The sequence below is a fragment of the Cydia splendana genome, chromosome 5, assembly GCF_910591565.1.
Source record: "Cydia splendana chromosome 5, ilCydSple1.2, whole genome shotgun sequence".
Taxonomy (NCBI): Eukaryota; Metazoa; Arthropoda; class Insecta; order Lepidoptera; family Tortricidae; genus Cydia; species Cydia splendana.
Window position 1 is genome coordinate 21,348,801 of NC_085964.1, and position 14,843 is coordinate 21,363,643.

At 39.6% G+C, this 14,843-nt stretch overlaps 1 protein-coding gene across 3 annotated transcripts in view; it reads left to right on the plus strand.

The window, feature by feature from the left end:
- The window catches only part of LOC134790917 (GTPase-activating protein skywalker), a 125,184-nt gene that overhangs the window by 86,392 nt on the left and 23,949 nt on the right, over nt 1-14,843 (plus strand). For all 3 annotated transcript variants that reach the window (XM_063761921.1, XM_063761922.1, XM_063761920.1), the window contains exon 5: nt 13,861-13,985. In XM_063761921.1, the coding sequence (XP_063617991.1) occupies nt 13,861-13,985 (125 nt within the window). The remainder of the gene's footprint in view (nt 1-13,860; nt 13,986-14,843) is intronic.

Below are 14,843 nucleotides of genomic sequence, written 5' to 3' on the forward strand. Positions count from 1 at the left end.
TTATAAATTATCATAAGAGATGATATATCTTAATCGAGTTTTTTTATCAACTATTTGCTTTACATATTTTTTTTTGTCGATGGCGAGGCTAAATACATAGTTCGGCCAGCTCCAAGTTATCAACAGCTCCAATTAGGTTGTTATTGTGCGCTATTTGATTAATAACTCACTTGACAGTAGCAACTATTTGTTTTTGCGTGTGCGACTCAAGGACGCACATTACCTCTAAAATATTTATTCTCACGTCGCACCTACGACATGACGACATGACACATTTAAAATTACTTTATAAATAACACTTAAACTACATATGGTAGTTCATTTTGTGTGAATTATCTTGTGTAGAAACCATATAGAAACCATAACCATAGTTTTATTTTTGATTTATTTTAGTACATTAAAAAATAAGTACAAACGGCGGACTTAATGCCTTAAGGGGCTACCCCACGCCAATGACCTTCGATCTGAATCCCTCAGTTTTCAAAAAAATTTTAGAGCTTATCATATTAACAGCAACGGCTTCAAGCAATATAGTATCCCATATTTACTTCAAAGCTCATTGTCTTCGAGATATTTGGCATCAAAGTTGAACAATTTTAGGCTAAAAAACTAGTTTTCTGGCCATAACTTTTGTGTTAATTAGTTTAAAAGTAAAACCCTAGACACGTTTTTCGAGACGTCAAAGACGAACCCAAATATGTAGATTTCGTACATGCAAGATCCTTCACAACAAACTAGATACGAAAAAAGTGTTTTATTAGATAACGTTTAAAAAAATCATAAAATAATAAGTATTCATTTCTTTCAAAATCCGGTAGACAAAAACGGAGATAAAAGATTGTCTTATAATTCTATCTGTAGTGCAAAAAAGGGAGATACGATTCAAAACTTGTCAAAAATCGATGAAAACCTCGGGTAGCCCCTTAAGGCAACCTGTCGTTTGCTAATTTATTCAGCAAAAAGGCCTTTTTACTTACCTGCTTCAAAGTTTAAATTAATAATCTAGACACTTTCAGTCCTCTCATTGAAATAGAAGTTGGCCTTTCATATGTGTGTGTGGTGGTCAGATATCGTGGATTCAAACTTCGTTTGTGCTGTATATACCAGAAAAAAAATCGTTTTTGAAAAAGATGACTAAATATTCGGTCAGGATACTAAGGCTCCTTATCATACCGGTATAATGAGTTAAGTCTTTGACAGGTTATACCTACATGTCACTCTCTGCAAATAAAAGGGTTTTGTCAGATATTTGAGCGCTTTGTGGTGTAAGTTATCGACAAATAAAACCTTAAACCTTTGACAGAAAACTTCATCCGAGTAATGTTAATACGTGTTAACGGAACAGGAAGGGACCAAACATAAGTATATAATCTCATTTATAACATTTTATATTCCACGCGCAAATGTCACGAGCACGTGAAGACGGGCGTGGCCTGTGGATATCCAGCTGTTTTCCTGAATTGAATGCAATAACCTGTTTTATCACCGATCCGTTTATTACTACCATGATCAATGGACATTGGACATACTTGTATTTGTGCAAAAAGGTCATATTAATTCTTCTTAGTCATACTCTCGTTTATAAGGATCGTAAACGGAAATAAGGTTCCCAAGGTTTTTGGGCAACTGGACCAGACTGGATGCAGATTTTTTGACATCCGCGCGCGCAATGTCCATATTCGGCCCGTCTCTAGTAAGGATAATACGACAATTTCTCTATTTCTCATTGTAATAAGATTTAAATTAAATCTTACAGAGCATCGGTTTTTGCATTACAATATAACCTTGGAAGAGTCGGCTCTTCAGTCTTTGAATAGGGAAAATCGTTCCGAACTCTCACCATTTTAAAAGTAAGTGGTGCTTAACTTTTCTACAAAGTCTACAATCTACATTTTTATTCGTCCGTGAAAAACTGCTCTGTCGATTTAAAAATTTAAGTAGTAATCCGTTTTGCAATTCAAATTCTTAATGTCATCGTCACCGAATGGGATTGGAAGAAAGAAATGTTCTGGAAAATTTCGATATTGGATTTATTTGATGGCGTTGAATGGGAAATTGCGGGATCCGTATTGATTCGATGCGGATGAGTGCCAACCGCCGCTTAAGCATTATTGAGTTTCTTAGATTTTAACACATTTCTCGTTTAACAATGTCTATCTTAAGCATTAAAAAAGCTATTTCTATCTTAAGCATTTAAAAATTGTGTAGTGAAATTTTACTAACAGACCCAGTCACCGATGTATACGTTGATTCATTACAACTAATGACAGGTGTCATCCTCATCCTACCTTTCGAGTTTGAAAAACATTATAAAGGACATGGAATAAATATCCTAACGAAATCTCAGTCCGACCTTCCCTTCAGGGGCGGGCGGTATAGCCACCGTAGTGATGTAATAAAGGAATGTGGCTACTTACACTTACACATATGCAGTAGAAAGCAAATGGGCATGGATGATATACGATACGCGGGAGCATCTGGCAGTGTATTTGCTCGGCAGTAAATATGCCCGACTATAAATGTCCGCGCGTGTTTATTGTAGCGGTCCGAAGCTAAGCTTGGCTCTTTAGTCTCTAGAACGTTTTCTTTCTAGACTTGTTGTCAAAAAACAGGCTGTTGTTGTGTACCCGTGGAAGCCCAATTCCTCCTATCTCCTCCTCCTTCCTCCGTCTCCTCCTTTATGAGCTCACGTCACGTCTCATCCCCTGTGCTCCAAACAAGGGCTTCAACCTCATTCAGTTCAGGAGTCTATATGTAGAATCGGCTTCATAGGTAAGTGTCGTGTGTCTAAAGACCCCGGTATACAGTGGCTAACGATGGGCCATGTCAAGCCACTGTCATGGGCGACTGTGTGAACACCACAGGCCACGCTACACCACGATTCCGTTGAAGTGTCAAAAAACAGACAAATTCCCGATTGTGCACCACGATAGACAACTGACGGCCAGTCGTCCGCGGCGGTTGGTAATATACAATGGCGGACGGTCCGCTATTGTATACCATTGCCCCCTGTACACGATGGCGATGGCTTGTCATGGCATGGACCATCCTTGACCACTGTGTACTGGGGCCTTAAATAAAAATGTGAATCGAAAATGCAATCGACTAACCCTAATTTCCATTTAGTAAAAAAACGGACTAGTGAAGACACTAACTTGCGACACAGAAGTCATCGTGAAGCCATGAATAAGTGAACAATACTGCCATTTTCAGTACGTTCACCTTCTGCTGAAACTTTTATGTAACCTCGTTCCGGCCGAGATCGTTGTACTGTGCCTACATTGCCTATTCAAACACGCTAAATATAGGCAAGCTTTTACCCGATTAACGGAGAGGGAAGGTTAAGAGCGCTCTTACAAGAAAAGTCGAAATAATGCAAAATTGATGATACTAGTCGACGAAATTCAGGACTTTGCGCTCATTATTAGAAACAATGAGTACGTGTTCCAGTAAAAGCGTCTTCTTATCTTTATAAATATCGTTGTAAATATTAGAAAAAGGACTTATTAAATTAGTAATGATTTTTTTTCTGATGGTCGTTTCCGAAAAACCCCGTGAAGCACTGAATGGCGAGCTCTTATTTGGAAATGTTGAGAATTTTACTCTGCTAAACCTGGCTATTTTGTATTACTAATACCCTGTACTTTAGGCATATCAAACTATATTTTTCCTACATACCTTTGAGAAAGAGAAAATCAAAGTAAAACGAACTCGATTTTCTCTCCGAAACAAGTGTCAATTCCTACGAAAATCTACTTAATATCGAAGTCATTTTCATACTCAAGCAATGTGCAACGTTTGCTTATACTGTTGGTATACATTAGTGTTTATGAAATTCTACTATAATTTTTTGGCAATTTTTTGAAAACTACTCTATATTACCGATGACGCGCGCTGCGCCAGCTCAGTGCCGCGGCAGAGCTTGTAGAGGCAGGACGTGTGTCGGTCGGCTCCGCACATTTTCAACGGCGACGACGAGGTTTTTTATCATTGTGTGCGGCGGGCGCCGTGTAAAACGCTATACTGTGTGCGTGTAAACCGCAACGAGAGACTTTGATCCTAGCACCGTTTTTATAGTATTATAATTTATAATGGTACAGTTTAATAAACTACCGGACAGGATTAAAAATATTTGAAACGACCTGACATTCTATATGTATTTATTTGACTCAAGATAGTTTGACTCAGGGTCTGATGATGGAGCCGGAAGGTGGTCACCGGTATCAATCAACCATGCAACTAAACCACTTCGTGTTTAGGCTCGTTTTATTCATCTCAACAAGATCTTTGACACAAGATAGTACTCAGGGTCTGATGATGGAGCCGGAAGGTGGTCACCGGTACCAATCAACCATGCAACTAAACCACTTCGTGTTTGGGCTCGTTTGATTCGGCTCAACAAGATCTTTGACTTAAGATAGTACTCAGGGTCTGATGATGGAGCCGGAAGGTGGTCACCAGTACCAATCAACAATGCAACTAAACCACTTCGTGTTTAGGCTCGTTTTATTCGTCTCAACAAGATCTTTGACTTAAGATAGTACTCAGGGTCTGATGATGGAGCCGGAAGGTGGTCACCGGTACCAATCAACCATGCAACTAAACCACTTCGTGTTTGGGCTCGTTTGATTCGTCTCAACAAGATCTTTGGCACAAGATAATACTCAGGGTCTGATGATGGAGCCGGAAGGTGGTGGTCACCGGTACCAATCAACCATGCAACTAAACCACTTCGTGTTTAGGCTCGTTTGATTCGTCTCAACAAGATCTTTGACACAAGATAGTACTCAGGGTCTGATGATGGAGCCGGCAGGTGGTCACCGGTACCAATCAACCATGCCACTAAACCACTTCGTGTTTAGGCTCGTTTTATTCGTTTCTATAAGATCTTTGACACAAGATAGTACTCAGGGTCTGATGTTGGAGCCGGAAGGTGGTCACGGGTACCAATCAACCATGCAACTAAACCACTTCGTGTTTAGGCTCGTTTGATTCGTCTCAACAAGATCTTTGACACAAGTTAGTACTCAGGGTCTGATGATGGAGCTGGACTGTGGCCACGGGTACCAGTCTACCATGTAACTGAACCACTTCGTGTTTGGGCTCGTTTGATTTGTCGCAACAAGATCTTTGACACAAGGTAGTACTGAGGGTCTGATGATGGATCCGGAAGGTGGTCACCGGTACCAATCAACCATGCAACTAAACCACTTCGTGTTTGGCTTCGATTCGTCGCAACAAGATCTTTGACACAAGTTAGTACTCAGGGTCTGATGATGGAGCTGGACTGTGGCCACGGGTACCAGTCTACCATGTAACTGAACCACTTCGTGTTTGGGCTCGTTTGATTCGTCGCAATAAGATGTTTGACACAAGATACTACTCAGGGTCTGATGATGGAGCTGATGATGATAGACAGGTACCCGTCGCCACCTTCGCGCTCCATCATCAGACCCTGCTAGTAGCATTTTCGTTGGGGCCCACGGTGCCAACGGTAGGGAAAACGTTGGGATGAGGTTCGTTCCGTAGCCAACATTAATTTTGTATTGGCCCACCATCGCATTTACCAACATTCGCTGTGGCACAGATGCCCAACAATGGGCCTTTGTGTATTTTGGTACCGTTGGCTAAACAACGATAATATTCGTTGGCCCAATGATGACATATATCGCATTTACCAACATTGGCAGTGGCAGTGATGCCCAACAATGGGCCTTTGTGTATTTTGCTACCGTTCGCTAAATAACGATAACATTCGTTGGCCCAATGGTGACGAATACCGCATTTACCAACATTGGCTGTGGCACGGATGCCCAACAATGGGCCTTTGTGTATTTTGGTAACGTTGGCTAGTCAAGGATATCATCCGATCGCCCAATGATGACAAATATCGCATTTACCAACATTGGCTGTGGCACTGATACCCAACAATGGGCCTTTGTTTATTTTGGTAACGTTGGCTAATCGACGATATCATCCGATGGCCCAATGACGACAAATATCGCATTTACCAACATTGGCCGTAGCATTGATGCCCAACAATGGGCCTTTGTGTATTTTGGTAACGTTGGCTAATGAACGATATCATCCGATGGCCCAATGATGACAAATATCGCATTTACCAACATTGACTGTGGCACTGATGCCCAACAATGGGCCTTTGTTTATTTTGGTAACGTTGGCTAATCAACGATATCATACGATGGCCCAATGACGACCAATATCGCATTTACCAACATTGGCTGTAGCATTGAGGCCCAACAATGGGCCTTTGTGTATTTTGCTACCGTTCGCTAAACAACGATATCATCCGATGGCCCAATGATGACAAATATCGTATTTACCAACATTGGCTGTGGCACTGACGCTTAACAATGGGCCTTTGTGTATTTTGGTACCGGTGGCTAAACAACGATAACATTCGTTGGCCCAGTGAGCACAAATATCGCATTTACCAACATTGGCTGTGGTACTGATGCCCAACAATACCAGTTGAGTTTGCTTGTGGCGTCACTAGATGGCGTTACTGTCTCCAAACATCGAAGTTATAGTTATTTTCTCGATTATTCCGGATATAATCATAATATTTTTTAAAAGTAACTTATAAATCTAATAGCTATAACTATAAAATTTATACATAAATTAAAAAAAATTGTATTTTACCAACATTTTCTCAATTTAAATCTCAAAAAACATAAATCTCGCTTACGAAGTTTCGAAGTGCGGTTAGTATATATACAAATTAGAGTGTATAGTAAGTGTACTTGCTTCGGCAGTACATATACTAAAATTGGAACGATACAGAGAAGATTAACAACAACTGCTGCCTGGCCTAGGGCCTTCATGTGGATACAACCAATGCCTACCGTAGTGTAATTGTAATATTTATCAGCAAAGGCCCAACGTCGTATTACACAACCACTTACTTAACGTAGGGTAACTGTAGGACTCGTAAACAAAAGCCCATTACATAATTAGACTGTAGGCACACTATAAATTACACAACTATTTACCTACGGTAGTATTGTAAGAATCCTACACAAGGCCCAACGTTAAAGTTACAATGTTGGCCCTTTGTGGGACAAGCTGTGTTGGGCCTTCAACCTGGTGCACGACTACCTACCGACCTACCTGACTTGCCGTTGGGTAATTGTTGAATTTGCAAACAGAAGCACAACGAAAAAATTGCCCTTTTTTATTTTTATGCAGTTGGCCCTACAGCAAGCCATACGGCCAAATGTAACAATTAACCAACCATCAAACAAATATGTATAGGCCCAACCACGGCCCAACCAAAACCACCACCGTTGAATAATTGTATGATTTATTTAAATAGGCCCAACGAAAAAATTACTCTAATGGCCCTCTGTTGGGAATCTTCGGGAGGGCCTTTGACGAGGGCCCTCCAGCAAATCGTACGGCCAAATGTAACAATTAACCAACCATCAAACAAATGTGTATAGGCCCAACCACGGCCCAACCAAAACCACCACCGTTGAATAATTGTATGATTTATTTATATAGGCCCAACGAAAAAATTACTCTTATGGCCCTCTGTTGGGAATCTTCGGGAGGGCCTTTGTCGAGGGCCCTCCAGCAAATCGTACGGCCAAATATAACGGTTGCCCAACTAATACGTAAACAAAGGCCCAACAAAATCCCTACAAGAAAATGCTATTAGGGTGAGTACTACCTTGTGTCAAAGATCTTGTTGAGATGAATAAAACGTGCCTAAACACGAAATGGTTTAGTTGCATGGTTGATTGGTACCGGTGACCACCTTCCGGCTCCAACATCAGACCTTGAGTACTATCTTGTGTCAAAGATCTTGTTGAAACGAATAAAACGAGCCTAAACACGAAGTGGTTTAGTTGCATGGTTGATTGGTACCGGTGACCACCTTCCAGCTCCATCATCAGACTCTGAGTATCACCTAGTGTCAAAGATCTTGTTGAGACGAATCAAACGATCCTAAACACGATGTGGTTTAGTTGCATGGTTGATTGGTAATGGTACCTTCCAGCTCCATCATCAGACCCTGAGTACTGTCTTGTGTCAAAGATCTTGTTGAGACGAATCAAACGAGCCCAAACACGAAGTTGTTTAGTTACATGATAGACTGGTACCCGTGGCCACCTTCCAGCTCCATCATCAGACCCTGTGTATCTTCAGTGTCAAAGATCTTGTTGAGACGAATCAAAAGAGCCTAATCCTGTTACTACATGGTTGATTGGTATCCGTGACCACCTTAATCATCATCAGATCCTCAGTACCAGTTCGTTTTTAAACCCTCGTTGATACAAACTTTACAACCTATAGGTACCAAATGCAATGACGAAACATGTAAATAAGCGAGTAGGTAAGTACCTATAATTTCTTTCGAGTAATATACCTTCATAAGTACAAGTATGGGGCTATTCATAAATTACGTCGTTTCAAATGGGAGGAGTGGGGGGGGGGTCTGGACATCGGATGATGGTAACATGACGTAGGAGGAAACAGATTCATCCGAAGCTTGATTTTTGGATGATTTGAGGGGTGGGGGGGGTCAAAAATCGTCAAAAATAGATGACGTAATTTATGAACAGCCCCTATGTACATTTGCACTGCATTTAGTATTTTCGTTCTTACCAAATAACAGTTTTAGAACTTTAAAAGTTAAGTACAGTTAGTGTTGTTATGGTTGATTTCAATATGCTTCGCGAAGGATCAAGAATGTTTAATCCATCATTGTAGTGCGAGTGTGGTAGAAGGGATCGGCGTACTGAGCTCGCACGGCCTGCCGCAGCGCGTAAAATACCTAAACTCGCTCAACGCCGAAATGTAATAGCGCTCTTAATGTAATAGGCTGGCTAATAAAATATCCGATAGGAAGTATATGTATGTACAAATGTATACACCCCAAACGACTTGTCAGACCGAATGATCAACATCAATATGTTTATGAACGCGACTTAGGTACAGTCGCCATCAGATATATCGGAGCGGTCGAGGTGGTCAAAAATATCTGAACGCGCTCTAACGTCTTGACAATAAAGGCGTGTTCAGATATTTTTGAGCGCCTTGGCCGCTCCGATATATCCGATGTTTCTGAATATTTTTATACATATCGGCTATACGTTTTATTCTACTACCACAGGATCTAATTTCAGTAAAATTACCTTTAAGTACCTATTCTAATTACCATAACGAGAAACCTTACTTTAAAAACGAGTAATAGGTATTTCTTAACAAATGGAACAAGATTCCATTACCCAATCACGGTCAATTTGTATGAGAATTGCGCGCTACCCGTTCCTTTAATAAGTTACGGGCTATAAAAGGGATCCTTTTGATATCTCCTGACTGATTTCCATCGCCCACCACACGACCGACTCTGTTCACTATGAACTTAAGGGGCCCACTGATTACCAGTCCGCCGGACGATATCGGCCTGTCAGTTAAAAGCAAAGTTCGACAGCTCCGAACAACTGACAGGCTGATATCGTCCGGCGAACTGGTAATCTGTGGGCCCCTTTAGTACATTGCTCGCTTTCGTGTAGTTCGCATTTCTGTTGTGATCATTTACATTTTAGACTATTCGAGAAAAATACCTATGAGGCTATGAATTATTACAGGTACCTCTTTTAGCTTAAAGGAGGGTAATAAGAGAATACGGGGTTTTCTCCAAGCTCTGTTGAAATCAGAATAAATAGTTCAGTGTTATATTGAATGATGATGAGATTGATGAGTATACTCAGCTCACACTAATACTGGCCACCCGACGTGAACGGTTTGCGTTTGTAATACCGCCAGAGTTGGGTTCCGTCGGGTAAATTGCGTTTCGGACGCGTTAATAGTTTTGACGGTGACTCCAGGGACCTCCCTTTATACCAGCCCTCAGATTAAAGGGGGCCTAATTGGCGTAGAGCCTAAAATAATGATGGCGAAGTTTTGTTGGTTTTCCAGTTTCTATGTTGTATTCTAAAGCTTCTAAGCACTTTCTTCTCGATTGAGATGGTTTGATGCTCGTATTATTATGCCAAGCGCTATTTAGCTAGGTAGCTTTTGGGCGGCATGTTTTAAATTTTATATGTTAAAAAGAAAATTAACCTTTTAATGCGCACGAAATAGCCAAGGTAGTGAGTTGAAGCCTCCTCGACCCTTAATCATCCTGATTAGCCTGTAGCGTCCCCCGGGTCCAGTATTAGGAAATTACCTCCAATGTAATTTAAATAATTATTAAATGGAACAGAGTTGCTTTTGTTTTGTTTTGTCGATTTTAAAACGAATTAAATTCAATTCTACATATTTTCTAATACCATTGATTCGGACTTCCAATTTTTAAACATTAAGTAGTTGAAGTTAGCGTCAAGCTGCATCCGTGGCCGTGGTATGTAGCCCACTTCTGAAGTCCAATCGGGTAGGAACAATGGCGTCCAATTACTGAACCCGCGAGCCCCCACTTGGCTCGTCATCGCGATAGGTTCCTGATAGAGCCACAGATTGTTTATCCCATCGCGCATAACAACCGTATGTGACATTCGAAAACTCATTCCCACCATACCTTACCGTTCTCAAATTTTCGCGCAAATTTTGGAATTTGAATTCAGACTGATTTTCCAAGGCAGATTTCGTGCCTTAAATTGTGTAACAAAACCGATATATGGGCCTATTATTAATAATTATCGATTTTTAGTGTTCCGTACAAAATTTTATTCACGTAATACCTAAAATATCTAAAATTTGGTAAGTCAAAACCGCTTATTTCTTATTTTAGGGGGAAATTTGGGGGGTTGAGAGGGGTACGCTGAATTGATTTTTCGTTACATTTGGATCAAATTTAGCTGGTTTGAAGAGCTACTTAGTTACGAAAATGCCATACATTTTCGTAATTCAGATGGAGTTTATTTAAGGATATTCGGTGAAATTGCGCTTAATATGTTCTACATAATGGGGAACATGTAACATTTAATTTATCCACCAAATTATATCGAAATCTGACGAGAAAAAAGCGCCCCCTATTTGACAGAAGAAGATCGTGCATTCTCTCTGTTTCTGATGCTCCTGAGAGTTAAACGTACTTTATAATCTGGAGGTACCCCTCAAAACATGATTGAGCATGGAATATGGAGGAGTGAGCAAAGAATAAATGAGAAATTTTCTTTGCACCATGGCTGATGTATTTTCTTATAAATTTTGATCGTATGAGGTTTCTGCTACGCGCTGTCGGGGGTAGGTAATATCCTTTGTGAATAGCCAAGTGTAACACCTACCTACCTACAGACAAAGCTTTCATATAAACGTAGATATTGTAATATGATTACGGCGCTGGAGGGTTAAGTGAGTCCGCGGGCGGTACAGCGAACGGAAAATTGCATTAACACTGAGTTTGGCTCGCTCGGTGTCACAGATTACTGGATACTATGACAGATACGGTACGTTATACCATGAGAAGTACCTATACATGTTCACTCAGTTACTTAATAGCTGGCGCGATGACGATGACCCAAAATGAGTCTTGACCTCCAACACAATTTTGCTCGGTCCTGATGCGCGGATTCACGGCAGCTTTCGTATATTAATATTTCTTAATAAAAATAAACGTCATACTGTCTTTGTCTATACATTATATGATATTTATGTCACTTTGTTAGTCCGTGCTCCGGCAGGATAGGCGGAAAGAGAAGATTCATAGATTGTATTGGTTCCCTTATATTCCACCGCTCTTCTCTTTCCGCACAAACTCTACCACCAATTAATTTAATTGACCAATATGTTACTACTTACAGACTATTATTCTAAGGCTTGTTCTCACATGCGACAGTTGCGAGCAAAAATGAAGGTTATATTCTTTTAGAAGAAATGACTTTACTTACGGCTCTAAAAACCCGCAAATATCAAATAATTGAGTAGCCTATCTTCGAGTTCAGTTATCTGCGCTGCTGGTACAAAATTCCCGCTACATTTTGTTGCAGAAAATAAAGATATTACTGGGGTATAGTGGTCGTGTCCGACGGAGTTATTAACGAAGCTTTAGGTATTTACGTCGGTAAGCCTTAATATACTGCGAAGTTTGTTATTAAACTATAAGAGCCTTTTAATGAAATTAATTTTAGTTTTGTATCCATGTTTCCATACTATTTTAACTAATATTATAAGTGCGAAAGTGTGTCTGTCCGTTACCTCTTCACGCTTACACCGCTAAACCGATTTGGACAAAATTTGGTATGGTTTAGTTTGGGCCCCGAGAAAGGACATAGGGTAGTTTTTATCAATCATCATCATCAATTCTACATCATTCTACGAAGACGAATTCGCGGGCAGAAGCCATATATTAGTATTTTTATAACAGATTAACATGGGTGATGTATTTGTAATAGCAAATATTATCTTGATCAGAGATTTAATGAGGGTTTAATAGAACCCTATAGCCTCGCTTTACCTCACAAAAATCTGTTTTCGCAAAATTTCATCGAAACTTATCTCTGTTATTTGTTTTGTCGGACTATTATTCGCTTCTGTTTGATCTAGATACGATCTAATCGTATGCACTTGTTTTCACTTTCGCGATACAACCATCTATTATGTAACCAGACATGATTGCACGAGTTTAAAATTATTTACAAACGGCTCACAAAGAAACGTAAAATTAAATCCATTGATACCAGTTTCATCTTTTTATCAGCGCGTGCTTGCACACATGAAGATACGCTAAAGGGGCCCACTGATTACTAGTTCGCCGGACGATATCTGTCTGTAAGTTAAACGCAAAATTTGACAGCTCCGAACAACTGACAGGCTGATATCGTCCGGCGAACTGGTAATCTGTGGGCTCCTTAAGACCACTGGGCTCACCTGTACAATTTGATTATGATATCATTCTGATACGTGAGGAGGGAAAATATGCATGATTTTATTAAACCTCAGACCACAAATCGACTTTCAACTAGAGTTAGACCAAGAAAAGTCTGCAGCGATTTTGATAGCCCACGCTGTGCAAGTGGTATTTGAACGTCATAATTTCATAGAAGTTTGGCGTTTAAAATAACACTTGCACTGCGTGGGCTATCCAAATCTCTGCAGAGTTTTCTTGGTCTAATTCTAGCTAGTTTTTTAATGGCTGGTCTCTAATTCCTGCGCCCCAAAATCGTATCGGATAATGTACGTAATCGTAAAATAAAATATTGACTGTTTGCGTATAGGTTTGACTGCCCCATTTATGACAAATAACAAAATGAAATTCTAAAATGTAACAAATATAAGAGCCTCGGTAGAGAGTACCATTTTGTACCATTTGGAGTTGAAACTCTAGGTCCATGGGGTCCCAGCGCGCATAAGTTGTTCGCAGAAATCGCGAAGCGTCTGGTTGACGTAACTGGTGACCGAAGAGCTGGCGGCTACCTCGCACAACGTATCAGCATTGGTACAATGCCTCAAGGGCCTATTTTAGATTTAAGCTAGTTATTAATTTCGTTTAGTACTACCACTGTATATACTATATATATTGTATGTAAATAAATGATTTTTATGACAAATGGAGGCAAATAATACTCGGACTTGTATAAATGTTGTATCATCATCATCTTCATCATATCAGCCAGAGGACGTCCACTGCTGGACATAGGCCTCCCCCAAAGAGTGCCACAATGACCGGTCTTGCGCTACCCGCATCCAGCGGACTCCCGCGACCTTTACTAGGTCTACCTAGGCCTAGGTTTATGTTGTATAAAATGAATGAATTTTTTCATTTGTTATTTTAATTGTTATTACCTTCTGTATACTAACATAGACTAAGGCATTGTTACTAAAAACTTTTTATGGGCCACAGGCCTGAATTAAAGGAATATTTTATTTTATTGAACTTGTTCGTTGTTACAGAGGAGGAATGCTACCACTGCATGGCGTCTCTGGTGGCGTCCAAGGAGAAGATGTTCATCACACAGACCAAGCTGCTGAACGAAGTCACGTGGAAAACGGTCATGCAGATAGCCAAGAAACACGCCGTGAGTAACGCTATTGTTATGTATAATCTATCTATCTATCTATCTTATATATATATTATATATCTTCTTATCTTATTATATATATATATAAAAATGCAAGTGTCCTGACTGACTGACTGACTGATTCATCAACGCAGAGCCGAAACTACAAAAGATAGAAAGTTGAAATTTTGCACACCAGATTACATTTGTAAAGTGTACAAGAGATAAGAAGCGATTTTGAGAAATTCAACCCTTAAGGGGGTTAAAAAGGGGATGAAAGTTTGTATGGGGTTAAAGTTGTATTTTAAGCTAGGAATTTGAAACTTCGTAATAAGATTTTTTAAGTCTGTTTAAATATTTCTTTGATTTTATTTTGAATGATTTTCCAAAGGATAGATTTTTGAATTAAATTTGATACGGAATTTGGGTCTTAGAAACATATTAAATGAAAATTTGTTTATTCTTGTTACTTATCAAGATTTCAGCTTTCGTTTCGATAGTTTTAACTACATAAAGTAACTAAATGAAACTTTAAGTCGTTTAGACACAATTAAGCAAATGCGGAATTTGTGGATAGAGTAAGAGTTAGTAAGAATACGGAAATAGATTAATAAATCCAAGTTAGAGAGGTCATAGATTGACGTTATCTCAGATACAGAGGTAATTCGTATAAAATTCTAAAAAAACAATTAGGAAAATGTAATCTTATAAATATAGTCTCAGTAAAAGAGGTAAAATACACTCTCTGTCTCAATTACAAAGGTAAATGTGACTATAAAATCACAACAACTAATCCCAGTTATAGAGGTTCGTTTTATCTCACTAACAGAGGTAATTCAGTGCTAAAGTGCTTAAAGAGGTAATTCAGTGCTAAAG